The sequence below is a fragment of the Triticum dicoccoides genome, chromosome 6B (assembly GCF_002162155.2).
Source record: "Triticum dicoccoides isolate Atlit2015 ecotype Zavitan chromosome 6B, WEW_v2.0, whole genome shotgun sequence".
NCBI classification, from domain to species: domain Eukaryota; kingdom Viridiplantae; phylum Streptophyta; class Magnoliopsida; order Poales; family Poaceae; genus Triticum; species Triticum dicoccoides.
The window spans coordinates 246,730,924-246,751,699 of NC_041391.1; the positions used below are offsets into that span (position 1 = coordinate 246,730,924).

General features: G+C 41.9%; 2 protein-coding genes across 2 annotated transcripts; one reads left to right on the forward strand and one right to left on the reverse strand.

Annotated features, from left to right (window-relative positions):
- Positions 1-1,208: 1,208 nt before the first annotated feature.
- LOC119322734 lies at positions 1,209-5,280 on the forward strand. Its single transcript, XM_037596248.1, has 7 exons — positions 1,209-1,539; positions 1,992-2,240; positions 2,325-2,490; positions 2,603-2,825; positions 3,436-3,665; positions 3,732-3,980; positions 4,955-5,280. Exons 1-6 carry the CDS (start codon positions 1,514-1,516, stop codon positions 3,966-3,968), a joined length of 1,131 nt encoding a protein of 376 aa, XP_037452145.1. The 5' UTR covers positions 1,209-1,513; the 3' UTR covers positions 3,969-3,980; positions 4,955-5,280.
- Positions 5,281-6,744: 1,464 nt separating this feature from the next.
- On the reverse strand, positions 6,745-13,086 carry LOC119322013. The gene is made up of 3 exons (XM_037595524.1): positions 12,778-13,086; positions 8,935-9,296; positions 6,745-8,865 (listed from the first exon to the last, which is right to left on the reverse strand). Exons 2-3 carry the CDS (start codon positions 9,252-9,254, stop codon positions 7,023-7,025), a joined length of 2,163 nt encoding a protein of 720 aa, XP_037451421.1. The 5' UTR covers positions 9,255-9,296; positions 12,778-13,086; the 3' UTR covers positions 6,745-7,022.
- Positions 13,087-20,776: the final 7,690 nt, after the last annotated feature.

The following is a 20,776-nucleotide window of genomic DNA, read 5'->3' on the forward strand; positions in this document are numbered from 1 at the left end:
ACAAGGAGCGAGCTTCCTAAAAAAAAGAAGCAGTTGCAAAACCTCCTCTTCTCTAATTTCCTGCAACAAGAGCTTTGTTGCGAAACTTTCTCATCTCTAATTTCCGGCAACAAGAGCTTTGTTGCAAAAACTCCTTTTCTCTATTTTTCTGCAACAAGTCCCCTGTTGCAAAAACTCTTATTCTCTAATTTTCTGCAACAAGACCCTTGTTGCAAAAAAATTAAAAAAATCTCACACCGCGCCTAATTTTCTGTAACAAGACCCTTGCTATAAAAATAGCAATAACATCTCCAGCCGCGTCGCACAGCCTTCGCTGTCGCCGTTCCGCAACAACGTTGTTGTTGCAGAAACTTGGAGTGTTCGTGGAGTGTAAGGTGTTGTGATGTGGCTGTGTCTAGTGTTGGTGGTGTCAGGACGGTGGTCGCCCAGAAATGCGGGAGGGGGTCTCCGATCCATACCTGCTGGAGTCGACGTCGACCACCGCCGAACCCGTCGCCCTCGCCACCGCATTGGATATGCCCCGGTCGCCGAACGCCGACGCCCTCCCAAATCCAGAAGCGTCGCCCTACCAGAGACACGAGTCAACGGAGGCCAGTTGCACGGATGCTTATCCTGAAACAATAGCTCTGTTTCGGAAAACGAACGCGCGTGATGCGGAAAGTGGGGCCGTTCTCATCCGTCTGATCAACAGGCGATCCAACGGACATGGAGCCCCCGGATGCGCGCGCGAGATCGGTCGTCTGAATGTAAGTTTTTTCCGTATAATATACACCCTATATGAAAAGAAACAGCAATTAAATAACAAATATAAAAAATCTGAGTTTTTTTTAAATAAACTTGACCTTTCATTGTACTTGTATAAAAAATCCACAAAGAGAAAAACCCGATCGACTTCTTAAAAAAAATCCGGTCAAAATAATGTGAATCTATACTTGTAAATATATTTTTTCCCAGAAGTCGACACTGGTTTTTATCCTAAAAAATTATATAATAATGCAAAAACATCAAGTTTATTCTAAAAAAGCTTCTAAACTTTTAAATTTTTAGTTATTACTTTGTTCGATATAAAATAAATGTCGCAACTTTGAACTACTTCCTCCGTCCCATAATATAAGAGCGTTTTTCACACTAGTATAGTGTAAAAAACGTTTTTATATAATGGGACGGAGGGAGTACCATATATCAGGTGTACTAGGTATTTCTGGACGGAGTACCATACTCGCTCCCTGTTCTTGTTCCCCTCGCGTCTCCACCACAGGAAAGCTTCTTTCTTTCCCCATTTCCCATCGCCTCCCCAGCAAACCCGATCTACAAAACCTAGATCAATAAAAACATCCTCTAAACCATAGACCTCGCCGCCGCTCCATGCCGGCCCGAGGACACCACAGGCATGGTGATCTCTATAGAGAAGTCGCCCCGTCGCCCGGACTAGGCAACGCTCTTGTCTGGTGGCTCTTCCCGACGGCAGCCGGCGACTACTCCGACCTCCACCACTCGAGACCAAGCATACCAGATGCACGCATGGAAGTCGCCCGCTCCGTATGACCTTTATCGACCCGTCCCTCTCTCGACTGCCTCTCAAGCAACATAGCCAAACCCCAACTTTTTGTTAAAAAAGCCAAGGCAAACATTTCCAGTTACACTAGTTAAGTAGTGTGCAATCCTCAACTATACTATCTTAATCATGATCCACTGGCTTTCTACCACTTGTCTCTGCTATGCTGGCGGCTATATTCCTGCACTAGATGGTTAGTTAATTATTACTAGGAAACAAAATATGAGTCTAAGGGGATGAAGGGTTCTCGTATATATGTAAAGAATAAAGAATAAACCATTTTTTTCTTTCTCTAGTTGTTCTTCAACTCATCAACCTTGTGTTCCACCTCAGACGTGAGCATGTGGCATCTGCAAAAACATCTATTATATGAATTATTCATCCCCAGCTATTAAAATTTGTTGTCTACTAACCTTCTGACCATGTTCCTTTTCAGGTGTGAGTACCTTTCCTCATCCTCCAAGCAGGCAGAGGTGGTAACTCATGATGTCTCACCAATGTCAACACACTCGTCTCCACTCATCTCGGCTCGTAAACCTCCTGGTTGGCATATACAGTTTTTCATCAGAATAGATCTGGGGGGTTCTTACCACACGTATCCTCATCTGGGGGGGCCATTCCGGAGCTTGGAGGAAGCTGAAAAGGCTATCAAAAGCCATCTTGATGGCCTGCGCTCTCCAATAATGTGTTTTTTCTCAACTTTGCCATGGATTTCTGCATTTCAGAAATTACAATCTACTAACATATAGTGTGTTCTAACCTCAACCAGGTGCAGAGATGGGCTATCGTCGGCGGAGGTTGCAGTGCGACATCGCCTTTACTGGCCTGATGGCACAAGGAAGAAGTCGTTCGAAGGCAATCCCGGGCGTAGGAATATGAACCTATTGGTTCAAGCTTTACTGGATAAATACAATGAAGACCACCATCTTTTGGGGGTTTGATCTCTCTCCCTCCTCCCGCCCTCACTCTTTGTCCTATTACCAGGCTTGTATTGGTCGTCTTCTGTTCATGTACTAATTGCTGATACAATCCATGCCTCCTTTTTAGAATCTTGCATATGAACTTGATAATGTTGTGTGCTCCCGACAAATTTACGAGAAGGAGGGCGGCCTTATTAACAAATTCTATCATATCAATTTGACTGCAAAAACCAAAGGAGATGATGGTTTTCACGTCGACAATCTATTCTTTGGTGAAATCACACGAATAGAAGGCGAAAATGAAGAATACATGCTCAATTGTTTCTGTATGGTTAAACCTATTGACAATGGTATTTCTTCCACCTTAGATTAAGTTCTGTTCATACAATTTGGGGTCACATTTGTTTGTTTGCCCCTTGTGTCATGTTTCCCTTCATCTCATCCATTGTCCTTGAGCTTTACTATAGTTTTAAGGTCTAAGCTAGTTCATTCGCAGCCATATGTAGTCACTTTCTGCACATGCTTTTATTTTGCTTGGTTGGTTATTTTTTGGTAATTAAATGACAAATTAATGGTATTTCTTCCACCTTAGATATGTTCTGCTCAATTTGGGATCACATTTATTTGGCCGACCTGTTTGGTTGCCCCTTGTGTCATGTTTCTGTTCATCTCATCCACTTTCCTTGAGCTTTACTACAGTTTTAATATCTATGCTAGTTCATGCCCAGCCATATAGTGATCGTCTACACATGTTTTCTTTCTCCTGGCTAGTTATTTGGTAATTAAATGACAAATCAATGGTATTCCTTTTACCTTAGATTAAGTTCTTTATAGAGTTTTAGGTCACATTAATTTGGTTAGCCTTTTGGTTGCCCTTCATCTCATCCACTGGTCCTTAGCTTTACTACATTTTATATCTAAATATGTAGTGACTGTCTACATGTCTTTCTTTTGCCTAAGGCGGATGCTCAGGTTGTACGAAGTACGGGGAGTATGATTTGAAGCACCCTGTTGATGCTGATAAATACAAAGGTGGCCACTCTACCCCGGCCATTCAATGTCGTGGTATCAATCATATTCCTTTCTTGCAACCGGATGTACCTGTATACATCCGGAATAAGCAGGATTGGTTGGAGTTTGAGAAGGCTATGTTGGCGAAGGAGGAGGCTAAGATAAGATATATATATGAGGTAATGTTTTATCTTGTGGTTGGTATTTGTTAGTAATGGTACTGAAGTGTTATTGTTCGCTTTCAGTGCCCTGCTGATTCTCCTATTCAAGCAAAAGTGGATGGTGCAAGAATGCCTGCTGGTTTGGCCAAGGGACAAGAGGATGCTGGTTTGGCCAAGGGACGAGAGAGTGCTGGTTTGGCCAAGAGAGGAGAGGGTGCTGATTTGACCAAGAGAGGAGAGGATGCTGGTTTGGCCAAGCGAGAGGATCACCAGGGAAGCGTGAAGTACGTTGTACCTGCTAGGCGTGGGGTGTTGTTTTGAGTATCCCCTCAGGTATTAGATAAATTTGATTTGACTTCGGTAATATTTGTTTCAGTACTCAGTGGTTCATTAGGTTCAAGCATTATAGTATTGTTACAATCTACGCCGTTCCATGTTTCCTGCATGTTTAATGAATATTTAGTTGATCAACTAGTGCCTTGATTCAATTTTGTAAACTTGTTCTTTTCTTATCACTTTGTGGATTTGCATGGTATTGACATATTTATCAAGTGTATAAGAACAATTGTTCCCAAATTCTCTGGACATTCAAACACTCGTGTCCAGTGGCGGAGCTACGCAAAAATAGTTGGGCGGGCCAGACAAACAAGTGAACATTTATTTTCCAAAATTACGATGAATCGTGCTACTTCATTGGACATAAGACTGCCCTCACTAATATTTTAACTAAATCAGCGGATATATGCAGCCGGTGCTCGCCCTTGGCTGTTTGATATATGATGCTGGCCAGCTAGTGGCCACTGGTGCTTGCTGTGCCGCTGCTGCTAGGCTGCTCCTTGTGTCCATAATTACTGCTCCATGGTTGGTGTCGTGCGAATCTCCCACTGCTAGTAGACTAGGCTTATGGGCTACCGATGTCGTATGTGAAAGAAAAAAGATAGAGATCATGGGCGGGCTACCTCCACTTTGGCCTTGCTGTAGCTCCGCCAGTGCTCGTGTCATTCATGATCGTTCAACTACAAATGCTCTCATACTCTTATAAGGCTTTTTTCATTTCAAGTTTAGCAAAGGACGATGCATTCTATATGCTCTCGATGTGTCATTTTATAATTTCTGCCATCCTGCCAAATTGACAGAAATGAAATTCCAATTGATGAGTTGTTTCCTTCATAGCTCTCCTTGATATTGTTACACTATTTTTGGAACTTGAATCATCCAGCAAAGTTGATTTTGCTTGGCATATATGTCTTTTATAGGTTAGTTGATATATCTTTTGACCATTAATCTCATTACATATTCTGGTTCAGGTCTCATGGACTTGACTACATCTACATGGCGAAGACAGCATAGCAATCTATGGGAATGTAGTTTGTTGCCACACTTTCTATCATAATTGCTGTTTTTTTTAATTTCCAGTATCTTTTGAGAAGGATTGAACTCGTCGTGCATCATCATTTGGAATGTTGTCGCTGTATTGGTAGCATGTATGATAAAGTTTGGTCGGATTTTATATTGCTATGGTACTGGAATCGGATGCACTTCCCAATTTTATCAGTTGTAGATGAAGTTTGTAATCCAGAAGTTGTGATCTTGTATGTTGAAATATACTCAACCAATAAATCCTTTCAGTCCATAATGTGATTTCTACTTTTTGAAAAAAATGCATTTGATCAATTACTTTGGACTTGGCGTACGTAGTTGTGTTGTTGAACATGTAGGTAGCTGTAGGAAAGTTTGGTCCAATTTTCTATTGTGATGGTACTGGAATCAAATGCACTTTTCAATTTTATCAGTTGTAGATGAAGTTTCTAATCCAGAAGTTATGATCTTGTTAGTTGACATCCACTCAACCAATAGATCCTTTCAGTCCATAATGAAATTTCTACTGTCTGAAAAACTGCATTTGATCCGTCCAGTGGCCATCTACCTGCCTCCTTGTTGACAGCGTTGCCATCCATCAAGTTTCACATATTCTCTCTAGATCACATAATCCACATTGTTGACAGCGTTGACATCCATCAATTTTCAAATATGATCACATAATCCACATTCTCGTCACTAACCTTTAGCAGCTGTTTGTTGGCGTGCTCAGCCCCAGTTCAACAAGCCCCAAGAAGCGTCCTCTAGATGACAGATTATATTAGTTTCAAGCAAATGGCTGCATATAAAATATGGTTTGTTACCTAGTGGATTATACCGTTCATTCCAGTTTATTTGATACCCACTTAAAGTTTCTATATCAAACCATGTTTTATTCTTCGAACGCCAATCTCGTACAAATTTTGATTGGAAGTGTGATATCAAAGGGTGAATCTAAAATACTAAGTGGAGCAGAGGCACCGAGATTCCACTCCCGCCACCACCCGCCAGAGCGTCAAGCATAGGGGAGGCACATCCAAGGGCTCGTCGGTGAAGTCTGGAGGAAAAAAATTGCTCTGTCCACCTAGTGTTAGGGACACTTCTCAAACCTTAATTCGACCGTCATGGGCTCGATGGTTGTGCATCTCCCACAATGAGCGAGAAATAGAAAAATGGTTTAGATGTTGCAGAACACGTTTACTTTGAAAATCTCCCAATCAAGTCACAAACTGCGTAAGATTGCACTTTGCGCAATGGCATTTTCCCTGTTCCACAATATTTGTTTATTTTGGAGAAAATATCTCTTCCTGAAATTCGCCGCCAAGAAAACTTTTGCACATATGACTTGACGGTTTTCCCGCTTAGAGCTATTGCTGGAGAGTAAAAAATTCGGCCCAGTGAAAGACTGAAGCGAATTCCACAACAGATGACGATTTTTGCATAGAAGGGATGATTCTTGAAGAACCAGTTTAGTTTATACTGTGGTGAAGTTAGTGCTACATAAATTGCCTCTTATATATATGAATCCCAAGATATTACTCCCTCCATCACTAGTGTAAAACGCTCTTATATTATCGGATGGAGGGAGCATATAACTTGAATTACTGCTCAAAACCCACCCCTCTTGTGATAAGAGAATGATTTGCATCAGGTCACCAAAAGGAAACGTAACGAACAGCTTTTTGGTGGCAAAAACAACCATGTAAATCAGGCCCGGGCCTGGGGGAACAAAGGGAGATAGATATAACAGTGTGCATCAGTTATTCAGTTCAAACAACCTTCAAAATCTTTCCCCATGCCGCCTACTAGGAAATGTTTCTAAATATTCAATGATAACGCACAGCAGCAGTACAACACGTTTCGGGCTATGATCCACACAGACAAGGTAATGTTCTGCACATTGTCAGATGAACGATGAAAATCTTCACATAAAGGTACCACTAGAGTTCATTAAGGAGAAGGAAAGCAACTATCAACATAATGTACATTCTGAGAACTGATAACAGCAAGTACAACTTATGTTGTGAGAGGGACTTTGCAAGTTGCTTTGTTGTGCCCATAGCCCTTGCACCTGCTGCAGCGCACCGCCCTTTTAATTGCAATACGAGGATCAGCTGGCTTTTCCTTTGGTCGGCCAACTTGGCGGCGGGCTAGAATGGGGCATGGTTGCAATCCCATGCTCTGCGTTAGGTCAGTTGATGCAGGAGGTACAATGACATCAGGTATCGGGTTGATTGACATGGCGTAAGTCATGCGGTAGTAATCTCTTCTGAAATACTTGGCACAGTACTCGACTGGATTCTGATCAGTTTGCTCAAACACAGCGATGGCATGACAGCAAGGAATCCCAGACACATGCCACTTTCTGCAGGTGCACTCCCATGTATCAATGTTGACTGTATAGACCGAACCATCACATACTTCGAACACATTATTGTTTCCATCATTTTCAGTTGAGCAAACAACACTGAGTGAAAGAGCTTTGTTCATCTCTTCCTGAAGTTTCTGATTCGCTGATGGTGTTAATACTTCTGACCATGTATTGGAAGATTCCCTGCGTGTATAGATCATCTCCATCAGGTTGCATCTGATTGTATCAAGCAGCTGCACTACAGGGAGCTCATATCTGTTGGGGATCCACTCTGCAATTGTCTCGGAAATATTGCATGTGTATTGGCCAAGACGTGACCCTTTGAATAACGCATCTGACCACCGCTCAGGTTTAGTCTCCAAAAGCCATTCAGCAAGCTTATCAGACTCAGCTTTGATGAGATCAAGATAATGATTGAATTCATCAACTCTGCACGAATATATGGCATCCTTAAGATGCTCGACCATTATATCTTTTACTTCTTCACTCCAGCTGTCATCCAATTTTGTTTTAAATTCTTCAATGAAAAAGTTGACATTGTATCCATGATAACTATCTGGAAATATTAGAGAAACATCATCCCACAGACCACTTCTGCCATTTGATATGAATGTTATGTCTCCAGGCATAGGCAACGATGCCTTTAGCTGTTCAAGAAACCAATGCCAATTTTCTTGACTCTCGTCATCCACTACAGATAATGCAACGGGGAACACATCACCTTCACCATCAACAGAAGTAGCACCTAATAGTTTCCAATGCTTATTTGGTTTCACAGTTATCACGTCAAGAAAGAGAAGAGGCCTGCAACCATTCTCAAAACCATGAAGGGAGGCATGGAATGCAACAAAGAAGCGGAACTTTGAACCTTCCAATGCCTCTACTGTTGCCATACTCCCAGGGTTTGTTGCGAAAATTCTATCACGAAACCAAGGTAACTGATTACATGCCTCTTCATGTGGACTGTAAAGTTCTTTTCGAGCTATTAATTTGCCTCGCCAAGCTTGAGAATAGTTCAGGCTTAGTCCGTATTCACGCTGGAGATCATTTGCAATATCTCTTGGCCTGTAGTTTGGACTGTCACGTAATTTTTCCTTGATAACACTAGCAACCCATTTTTGAGAAGCTAGACGATTACTTTTGACTGTCTCTGATTCACATGTATGGCTCCCAACCACTTTCTTGATCATGAACTCCTGATTTGCAGAAGATTTGGAAGCATGTATGCGCCAGGGACATCCTTCATCAGTACATTCCACAGTGACACGAGAAGAGTCATTCTTGACAAATCTGTAATGAAACCTATGTGCAATGGCATACTTGTGCAACGCATCACGAAATTCCTTTGGACCCTCAAATACTTGGCCAACTCCAGTGATTGTGTTCTCCCAACTTGCACATATCTTTTGCCGCTTAGATCCATCTGGAGTAGTCTCTATTATAGCAGAATCTGCAGGAGCACTGGAGTCTGCTACAGAGCTCTTTACCCTGTAAATATATCTCATGTCACTTTTAAAATACGCTTAAGAGGGATATTTATATCAGTCAGAAGGTTACCTGTTGTCAACCTTCTTAATGACGTAGATGTCTGTTGTCTCCGAGTCCGCATGGAATTCAACCATGCGCTTAAGGTCTTTGTCATTGGAAATTGAAATCAAAGTCTTATTATTTTTAGGAAGGAAGTATTTGAATGCATAGGAATCAAGCTTGAGGTTATTGAGTGTTGAAGATATCTCATGTTTAAACGCTTTAAAAGTCCAACCACTTTTCACAAGCATCGCATGTGCCTCTCCGCCAGAATAGGTCATATGCCCATCATCATCAGTTGTGAATACTCCACCTAGTTGAAGAACAGCGACAATTTGTCTGCTCCCCATGGCTTAAGATGATATAGCCAATCCAAAGATCCCTGAGATGATCTGCAAAATTCATAAGATTTACACTTAATAAGGATTTGTTTGTGATTGCTGAATCATGCTTAACTTATTTTAAAATCTGATGTGGGAAAATAGCCACGAGAGCAGAAAAATGTATGATAGCCAAATGAAAAATTAGGCAAGAGCTAGTTAGGAATGTCGGATCATCATAATCCACCTCGATGCCAAAGGCAACCTAGTTAGCCTACACTGGGAGCCAATTATGGCAGTTTCAATTTTCCTTTTTGCTCAGTTGGTATGTATTTAACCCGTTAAAAGAAAAGGCTTCAAGTTCAAGAAATAGTTGTGCTGAGTATTGCCCAGTGATAAACTTGCTCATCAAACTCCAGTTGTAGATTGTTAAGAAAAATAAAAGGGGCAGCCCGATGCACGTAGCTCCCGCTTGCGCAGGGTCCAGCGAAGGATCCGACCACTTTGGGTCTTTTGTACGCAGCCTTTCCCTGCATCTCTGCAAGAGGCTGTTTCCAGGACTCGAACCCGTGACCTCATGGTCACAAGGCAACAGCTTTACCGCTGCACCAAGCAGATTGTTTAGAAAAATATGAGACAGAAATAGCAGGTTATCAAAAGAGCCAACTAAAAATAATAGAAAAATAGTCTGCATGGTATAGAAAATCGAGCATTGATTTAAGTGAGTTTGACAAACTTCCATATTGTTTGAACATTCAAAACAAATAAGAAAATAATCAATCTTTAGGGCTATTAGCTTTAGGGCAGTCCCAGGAATCTAAATTTTTTTTCGAGAAAATGCAAAGTGACATTTGCAATTCTTTCCATTGAGAAAGCAGAGCTTGAGTTACAACCACAAACAGATGATAAAACAACAGTGAACTAATGTACATCCCAGGTTTAGGAATCTAAAGCTGTATCTCATACTTTCAATAGGTGCTTAGATACAACTACTAGAGTGGTTTGCATCTTGAATGTTACATCTATTTAACTTGGTTTGTGATTAATATTATCATCTCAACTTTGTGGTCTGTTTGTGGTGTGAAACCAGCCACACGTCGAGCCTAATTACTAAAAAATGAGTTGCCCAATTACGCAAGTAACCATAACAAGAAAAATTAACTGAAAATTGCACGCTCTCACGATGCTTATTCATCTACAGCTCTGGAACAAATTGACAACTGAAACGCCCGATATGGTTTTCCAAAAATATCATCCAAACATGATTCTCTTAAAAATATGGAATCACTCAGATAGATCTTGTTAGATTTCACGGAACCATCTGCGAACATTTCAGAGAAAGCATTAAGCATTTGTAACACACCTTTCCAAATCATACAACTGTGCACACTAAAATATCTAAATTCTAAAAGCAGCTTCTGCAAATTCATGATTGCTGATACCAAACAGAGAATCTGCAAAATCAATTGAACAAATGAACCGATGGTCCACAAATGACTCCACTCTGCTTCCATTCCAAGAAGAGCAATGAAATGTAACTAGTCGTATGCACTTGACTCATGGTAAGAGATGAGGTCCAAATTGACTTCAGTGAGATCGGCAAGGAGCGCGTCGATGACCAGCTTGTCGCCCAAAATGCGGCTACCTGCACAGCCCTAAACGCCACTGCAGGCAGCGGCAAAGCTACAGTCAAGGGCTGGACAGGCCAAACTAGAGCATAGCCCAAGTTTTTTTCTCGTGGCCCAGTTTTCCTCTTAGGCTCACTATTTTGCAGCAAAACTGGGCGTAGGCCCACTATTTTGTCAAAGAAGCTCCGCCACTGCCTGTAGCACCACTGATTGACAAGGAGCTCCAGGTGTCGGCCAGTAAAGGAGCCCGGCTCCAACAACCGCCGAGCTTAGATATCTAAAGGAGTGCGTAAAGGAGGGTTGCGGACGGAGAATGTCCTGGATGGCAGTGCCTACGGCTTGTTCCCGGGATCGAGCGTCGTCTGCAAGGAGCTACTCGAGCAGGCAAGCGGCAAAACTGGTGGCCGCACGGTGGCAGCTTGGGTGATGAGATGCAAGACGATGGTCGCTCGGGACGACGATGTGACGAATGCAGCGGCTTGGGGCGGAGGGGAGACGACACCGCATCTTGGGCCAAAGGGAAAACATCGGCTACTAGTGGTGGCCACAAGCAAGGCGACCCCGAGGAGCAAATGGTGGCAGAGTCATGGAGCAGAAAGGCTTGAGGGTGAGAGAATAGGGCACACCGGATCAAGATGCATATTATTATGCCTCGGTTTCGCCGAAAAGAGTTGCACCGTGTTGAGGATACAATCTCCCTTTCTCTCTCCTTTAATTACCCCTCCACGTCAGATAAAATCCTACATGGTAAGTATGATGACACAGTCCAGGCTGGAGCACTAGGGCTGCCCTTAAGACAGTTTATCCTAATTAATTGTATTACAGTTTGGTTGGTTAATAATTAAGAGCAAATTCAATTATCGAGTGCTTCACAAGTACGATATAGCACTTTACCAATACAGGACCCTCCCAACAAATTTAACTTTTCAGATATGCAGTCCCTAGCTAGTTTCGATCAACTTGGACTTGGCTGCAAATAGTAAACTAATGGTGCTTGAAGGGCTTAGGTACAATCTCTAATCTATTAAATGTTTCCCATGCATGGTACCAGCATTCCCCTACCTCACAATATGCAAGCCTATGACTGGTAAGGAAATATATTTTATTATCTTCAGCCCTGAGCTTCTTACAAATTACTTTTGGTTGACAGACATACCAAGTATCCGATGGTTCAGTACTTTGCACAATTGCAACCATCTGGGTGGGGTGGAATGGATTAATAATTCACCATTAGTAAAAACACATTGCTACGTATCATGTACAATTTAAAATTCACATGAAACAGGACAGAAATTTAGGGGCCTTATTAAACATACATGAAGCAATAACCTTTTTTTTTTATAAAAGAAGGGTCTCCCCCTTCCGATTTCCATTAAAGAAACCCAAGGTTCACAAGCTACCGAGACGGACTAGAGATTCTAGGGAGCAACACGTCCAGTGCATCTCAACCCGAAGGACAAATGTCACCAGCATCAACTCTAAGCTAAAAACAAGGAAAGAAAAAAAAACTACCATCCACAAGCGGCTGCAACGCTGAGAAGCAGGGTGCCAAATACCACAAGCCAGCCTACTTATTACAGACTCCGGGAGCACAAAGCAATGAACTTTCTATGAAAGGAATTCCTACCAAGTGAATATCTGATAAAAAAAGACATATGTTAAAACACTGGAGTATCTTGTCAACCGTGGCCATTACAGTGGGAAGCTCATGAGCGACCACAACACTATTGGCTGCGACCCTGCGACCTTATGATCCCAGGAGCCGTTTTTAATCACAAATTCCCTGGAATTATACAATCGTTGCTTTGGCTACCTCTTCCTTGGTCGGTGGAGAGATCCACATTGCTGTAAAGATCACCCGAGGATAATAAAGAAAATAAAAGACTCGGAATGGAAGAATCAGTCAGTCGATCCTGTTATCAAACCTTTAGCTTGAACTTGAGCTTCACTGATGCTGCCGCTCCGCCTGACACTGCCCCACTGCTCGCTTGAACTTGACGCCGACACGCACCTCGCAACTGCAGCTTGCCCCAACGGCCCACGCGGCGCCGAAGCCTGCTGCCCCGCACGCCGGCCGCCGGCGCCGCGCTAGGGTTACCGAACCGGCACGTGAGAAGCGAGGCCGAGTCGAGCGGGGAAGCCGGCGGGTGGGGCGGGGCTACGGGAGACGCCGACGATCTGGCCGTGCGGCTAGGGTTTGGGCACCGATTTGGGCTCGTGCTCACGCGCACCCTAGACTGGGAAAAATAGCAGGTCCTTTCTGCAAAGATGGAATTACAATCTTGTCCTTCTCCTCTGGGCTGAAATTGGGCTAGATAATTACAGTTGAGTCCTTGTAGGCTATCATGGGCTAAGAAGGAGCATAAGAGCACCAACAGTGTGTTTGGAGGCAGCTCTACCTCTAAGATGGGGCCCATATACCCGCCTCTAAACTTGATAAAAAAAGACATGCAATGTATAGCCCAACCATGACACTAAATATTTCTGTACCCCTTAAAAAGAACTAAATAATTCTATTTTGTACTTGTGTCTCCTGATCAGAACTGTGCATGAACTTGATCATCTTAATGACAAGTAGGCCCGTGAGAATATTTTAATGAAAGAAAAGGCTTAGAGGCTGCCTCTTCGGTTGGAGGAGATGACAGACGTTTTTGCCTAGAGGCAGACAGTTGTAGTGTATGGGGCCGGCCTCTAAAGGCATGGAGGCGGCCATAGAGGCAGTAAAATCAAACATTGTGGATGCCCTAACATCGCTCCTCTTTCTGTAACATTCGCCTGAAGCTTTCTATATAGTACTTCATTCTCGTTGTTTTCTCAGCATACTAATATCTTGTGCAATTTTTAACAAAGCCAAAAAAAGTTTTTTCCTTGCTTTAGGCATGTCCCAATACTCATGAAGAGATAAAGATCCACAAATACGTATACATTGGTTCGCGTGATGGAATATGTGGATCTCAAAAAATAGTGGTGGTATTGGCGTCCAATAGTGTTCGAGCTAAACCAATTCAAGCTCTAGTTCGCTCAATGCAATCCATTATGCCTTGTGTCTCATTACGCTATAGATACATAGAAGACAGAAGGGATTCAGATGTGGCTAGGAGAAGGCCACCCAAGAACTATGTAAAACTAGATGTGGATCTAGCTTTCGATAACAATGATGAGAGTGGGGTGCTAATGCAACACTTATAATGATCCTAGAAAATTCATAGCGTCTATACACTAGTTAATTCGACCGTCATGCAAGAAGCAAGGGTCTTGAGGGGCGGCTATCTGCTCTTTTCAAGACTAAGGATGCAGACTAATAATCAATTGTAGGTGTGTGGAGGTAGTAGAGAGACTATGCATAATGGTAAGAATTTCATTGGTGTTGCAGCTGCAAGCTATGAAGAATTCACCTTTCTATGTCAGGGGTTTGCTTATGTCAAGTTTGAACAATGCCCCAAGGGAAGCTAGTCAAGTTGCACATTCTTATCTAGCAATTTTGTTGCATCACCCGCCAACATGTGGTTGCATGATCCACCCGATCTAATATTAGTGTGAGTAGCAAACCATGTAACATTATAACCAATGAATAAAGTTGCAATGATTGATTTCCCTTGCAAAGACACTTGAGCCATTTTTAACAAAGGCAAACTAGTCGCTTTCTTTCATTAATCATGTAGATATGATATTTCTATCTTTCAAATTTAATTTCCACTCATGTATATTCTTCACAAGTGTAACTTTGTCTTGTTTAGTAAGATTTTTTTTCCAAACAAACGGAGATTTCACTCTTTTAGAACGATGTGGATGCATTTTTTTGCCTTGTTGTCTTTGTTTGTATTGTTATTAGGAGAAAAACTAATTGAATTTGTTCAAAAAAAATATGAAACAATCTTTTTGAACTAACTGGGGTTTTACGTTCATCACAATATCTTATACTTGTACCCTAGTAATAAAAAAATGTACGTGGATTTCAGTTACAATCATGCTTAAAACATGGTACAAAAAGAATTATTGCATGAATGTTATAAATATCTAAAATCATACAAAGACAAGTATATAACTAGCATTCTTGTGTCACGTTTATGCATTGGATTTTTATGTTATCCCAGCATATCATTGTTTCGATATTTGATATATACTAGACAGAATGACACGCTCTATTTTGCCCGGCTATAGCAATCATCACAATCACAAACTAAGCCTAAGAATACAATCAAGATTCACGAACAATTACAGAAATGCATCCGCAAAACCAATCCTTAAATAGCCATCGATACATAATACACTGGGAAGAAATACCCCACTGGGATTATCAAAGCAATGGGATGGACGCATCGTTGCTTCAAGTAGCGTTAATTAACAATATTTATTTAATGAATTGATAGATGGGCGGGGAATTGTGTCTCACTCGGATCATCGCATGGTATCTACTTTTTAGTTCTTATATACTCTTCTGATGTATTGCATATGGCAAATTCAGTATTATTTATTTCACACCTTTCAAAGATCAGAAGGTCAATTTGGATATGATATTATAGGAAAAACAATATAAACAGGTGACACAAGGTTAAAAATGAGTCATTCATAATCTTTTTTTGCCTAGAAAAACATAGCTCATTTTGTGAAGTCATAATCCAGATATACATGAGAATGAGAACAAAACAGCTAACCTAAACAAAACAAAAAGAAAATAAATCTTTTTCATACAAAATTTGAATCCTTTTATGAAGGTCGTATTCTGACCTATCTGGATTTAAGAAAATGAGAACCTGTCCATCTCTGTCCATCTTGAGCCCAGGTGCCAATTTTTGTGTACTTAAGATATCATGCCAGTATTTTTCTAAAAAAACCGCTCGTGTTCAAATATGCAGCAGATTACCACTGATGTCTACTACACAAATTATTCTTGTAGATTAGTGTTGGGGCTCCAAGTGCAGAGTTTTGTAGGACACTAGCAATTTTTTCTCAAGTGGATGACCTAAGGTTTATCAATCTATGGGAGGCGTAGGATGAAGATGGTCTCTTTCAAACAACCCTGCAACCAAATAACAAAGAGTCTCTTGTGTCCACAACACACCAAATACAATGGTAATTTGTATATGTGCACTAGTTCGATGAAGTGATGGTGATACAACTGTAGTAATGATAGTAGACATCGATTTTTGTAATAGGAACAAAGAAAAAAACAACAAGGTAACGAGCAGCAAAAGTGAGCACAAACGGTATTGCAATGCTTGAAAATGAAGCCTAGGGTCCGTACTTTCGCTAGTGCAATCTCTCACCAATGCTAATCTAATTGGATCATATAACCATCCCTCAACATGCGATGAAGAATCACTCCAAAATTCCTATCTAGCGGAGAACATAAGAAGAATTTGTTTGTAGGGTACGAAACCACCTCAAAATTATTATTTCTGATCAATCTTTCCAAGAGTTCGTACTAAGATAACACCCTTCCGATCGATCTATCCAAGAGTTTCGTACTAAGATAACCCCAAGTTATCCTTTCTGATCGATCTGCCCAAGAGTTCGTACTAAAATAACATGAAAACAAATTCAGATTCATAATACTCAATCCAACACAAAGAACCTCAAAGAGTGCCTCAAGATTTCTACCGGAGAAAGTAGGATGAAAACGTGCATCAACCCCTATGCATAGATTACCCCAATGTCACCTCGGGAATCCGCGAGTTGAGTGCCAAAACATATACCAAGTGAATCAATATAATACCCCATTATCACCACGAGTATTCATATGCAAGACATATATCAAGTGCTCTCAAATCCATAAAAATATTCAATCCGATAAGAACGAAATCTCAAAGGGAAAACTTAATTCATCACAACAAGATAGAGAGGAGAAACACTATATGATCCAACTATATTAACAAAGCCCGCGATACATCAAGATCGTGCCATCTCAAGAACACACAGAGAGAGAAATTAAACACATAGCTACTTGTACAAACCATCGGCCTTGAGGGTGGACTACTCCCTCCTCATCATGGTGGCTGCCGGGATGATGAAGATGGCCTCTGGTGATGATATCCCCCTCCGGCAGGGTGCCGGAACAGGGTCCAGATTGGTTTTTCGTGGATACAGAGCTTGCGGTGGTGGAACTTTTGATCTAGGGTTATTTCTGGGGGTTTCTGTATTTATAGGATTTTTCAGCGTCGTTTTCACGCGAAGATGGGCCTCGAGGTGGGCATAACCCACCTGGGCATGCCTAGGCCTCGTGGAGCGCCCAGGTGTCTTGTGCTCGCCTCCTTCACCTTCTGGTCCTCCCACGAAGCTTCTAGTGCCTCTTTTCTTCCAAAAAACCGTCAAAAAGTTTTGCTCCATTTGGAGAACTTTGATTTCTACACAAAAAACAACACCACGATAGTTCTGCTGAAAACAACGTCAGTCCGGGTTAGTTCCATGCAAATCATATCAAAACCATATAAAAATTTTGTAACATGGCATGAATACTTCATAAATTATAGATACGTTGGAGACGCATCGGCATCTCCAAGCTTAATTCCTACTTGTCCTCGAGTAGGTAAATGATAAAAGAAATAATTTATGAAGTGTGAATGCTAACATAGTGTATAGATTTGATCAATGATAATTTCAGTCACTTTCCTAGCATTATAACAACAACACTTTTTCATAAAACTCATCATGATAAAGTAGCAATTGAGAATGGAATTTTGATGTGGAATGCTACCTATCATATTCATCATATACTCTTTCTTTTGTAGCATGGGCATTTGGACTTGAATGATTCAAAGCAATAGTCTATAATTCGACATGAAGACATCAATACTCAAGCATACTAACAAACAACCATGTCTTTCAAAATATTAATGCTAAAGAAAGTTATCCCTAGACCTTTATGCTCGATCGTTGATCCATTCATGAAACACACTCAAATATTAGCTACATTCAATGCACAAGTATGACAATAGTGTCCCTACACTACTACAGGATGCTGCTAACGCGACACTATGATCAGAAACCCTTCGACGAAACTATGTGCGATGCAATAATCGCAAACGGTGGTGTAAAAAAATGCCAAAAAGGTGCAAAATGTTTACGATGACGGATGCATCAAACACGGTTCAAATTTTAGTTGTGTGTGCGATGTAGGACATACTGTTCAGTTCAATTAACTGTTTGCGATGAGGAGGAACAAAAGAAACGGGCAGCCAGATTAAGGTGTGTGCGATATACAACATACGATTCACTCAGATGAACTGTTTGTGATTAGGCAACACAAAAGAAACGGTCAGCCAGATCAAGGTGTGTGCGATATACGGCATGCGGTTCACTCGGATGAACTGTTTGTGTTGAGACAAGAGAACATAAATGGTTCAATATAACAAGATGTGTGTGATACGCGACAAACATATCTGTAATCAGAAATGTGTGCGAAGACCGATAATAACACATACGATTGCTTCTAATAAGATGTATGTGATATGCTCTGTCTACACAACATCTATTGGCCATTGGGCGACGGGCGGTCATCCGGGTATGCAATAAGGATGCGAAGAGGCATCCTATATCAGCAAGGACTAGTTGCTCCACCAATATCTCATCTAAAAGAGCTCTCAAGTTAAGTGTGATCAAGCTGGAGCAGCCATCAGATGGGTGACTAGATGGGAAGTTGTCTTGATGTTAAATTAACTGATAGGATGGGTCATATAGGTCAAATTAAATGACCTCTGTGATCCATCCCATCAGTTAAATTAACCTCAAGGTCCTTGTTTTTTAACACATGTTAAAAAAGGTCTACCGCATTACTTTTTGACAATGTGCGATACGTGGCATATAGTTGATCCATCCTACCTGTTTGTGATGGAATAAGTCGTGTGTGTTGTGGGCAAATGCCTGCTAGTATACAACTGTTTGCGATTGATGAATTCATCACCGACGGGTTCCCTAGTGTGGTCCGTGTTCATCTGATCATCATCTACTTCTTGTTGAAGGAAATATGCCCTAGAGGCAATAATAAAGTTATTATTTATTTTCTTAATTAATGATAAATGTTTATTATTCATGCTAGAATTGTATTAACCGGAAACTTAGTACATGTGTGAATACATAGACAAAACCTATAGTCCCTAGTATGCCTCTACTTGACTAGCTCATTAATCAAAGATGGTTATGTTTCCTAACCATAGACATGTGTTGTCATTTGATGAATGGGATCGCATCATTAGGAGAATGCTGTGATGGACATGACCCATCCGTTAGCTTAGCATTATGATCGTGTTAGTTTCATTGCTACTGCTTTCTTCATGACTTATACAAGTTCCTCAGACTATGAGATTATGCAACTCCCGAATACCAGAGGAACACTTTGTGTGCTACCAAACGTCACAACGTAAAAGGGTGATTATAAAGGTGCTCTACAGGTGTCTCCGAAGGTGTTTGTTGGGTTGGCATAGATCGAGATTAGGATTTGTCACTCCGTGTTTCGGAGAGGTATCTCTGGGCCCTCTCGGTAATACTCATCACTATAAGCCTTGCAAGCATTGTGACTAATGAGTTAGTTCTGGGATGAAGTATTACGGAATGAGTAAAGAGACTTGCCGGTAACGAGATTAAACTAGGTATTGAGATACCGACGATCGAATCTTGGGCAACTAACATACCGATGACAAAGGGAACAATGTATGTTGTTATGCAGTTTGACCGATAAAGATCTTCATAGAATATGTAGGAACCAATATGAGCATCCAGGTTCCGCTATTGGTTATTGACCGGAGACGTGTCTCGGTCATGTCTACATAGTTCTCGAACCCGTGGGGTCCGCACGCTTAACGTCCGATGACGATTGGTATTATGAGTTTATGTTTTTTGATGTACCGAAGGTAGTTCGGAGTCCCGGATGTAATCACAGACATGACGAGAGAGTCTCAAAATGGTCAAGACATGAAGATTGATATATTGGAAGCCTATGTTTGGACATTGGAATAGTTTCGGGTGAGTTCGGGCATATACCGGAGTACCTGGAGGTTACCGGACCCCCCGGGAAGTATATGGGCCTTATTGGGCCATAGTGGGAGAGAGGAGGAGGCGGCCAGGTGGAGGGCGCACCCCTCCCAAGCCCAATCTGTCACATCCCTAGTTCTGGTATGCTCAAGGCTAGCTAGTCATGTGTGCATCATGTTTAAATTTCATTTAAAATTGAAATGAGGATTTGAGAAACCCTCAGAATCATCTCTAAAATGGCCCAAACAAAAAGTGCTCCAAAAAGGTCCAAGAAAATGCTCATGTTGCTCTCTGAAAATATTGGACAGAGATAAAAATCAAACCAATATTTTTAGGAGCTCATAAGTATATATTTTGGGCATATGGAATTAATGCATAATTATTTGCATTGGATATATAAATGTTATATATATTATATGTCCAAAAATTATGTCATTTATTAAGGAGCTCTGGAATAATATAACTAGCTTCTATAAAAATTGGCATAAGGAAATAAAATGATTTAGTATTATTATTAAATCAAAACAAATGTCAGAAAATAGAAAAGATAAAAAAAAGGAAAAACCTACCTGGACTCACCCGCGGCCGGGCACTATGCGGCCTGGCCTGGCCCAGCGGCCCAGCAGGCCGGCCCAGCCAGCTGGACGTGCCAATCGTCCCCTTCCTCGCGCCAGGAGGACAGGGGCACGCGCCGGCGCGCGCGGCCACGCGTCCGGACGGGGCCACGTTCCCCGCCACCTCCTGCTTCCCCCTCTCGTCGCCCTGGACGCCCCGGACGTCGCCACGCGCCGCCCCGACCCCCTCTCACTCTCCCCCGTGTTCCCCTCTCCTCTGCTCTCTCTCTCTCGCGCTGGACCGAACGCCACCGCCGCCACCGACGAGCACAACCGTAGCCACCGGCCTCCCCTCGCCCCTCCGTAGAGTCCACGAGCTCCGCCACGTCGCCGGCTACCTCCT

Excerpts from the sequence above, each read along its gene's own strand:
- LOC119322734 (XM_037596248.1), top strand. The coding sequence starts at position 1,514 with ATGCACGCATGGAAGTCGCCCGCTCC. Across the intron at positions 1,540-1,991 it reads GCATGGAAGTCGCCCGCTCC|GTGTGAGTACCTTTCCTCAT; the intron begins GTATGACCTTTA and ends GTTCCTTTTCAG. Across the intron at positions 2,826-3,435 it reads GGTTAAACCTATTGACAATG|GCGGATGCTCAGGTTGTACG; the intron begins GTATTTCTTCCA and ends CTTTTGCCTAAG.
- LOC119322013 (XM_037595524.1), bottom strand. The coding sequence starts at position 9,254 with ATGGGGAGCAGACAAATTGTCGCTGTTCTTCAACTAGGTGGAGTATTC. Across the intron at positions 8,866-8,934 it reads ATTAAGAAGGTTGACAACAG|GGTAAAGAGCTCTGTAGCAG; the intron begins GTAACCTTCTGA and ends ATATATTTACAG.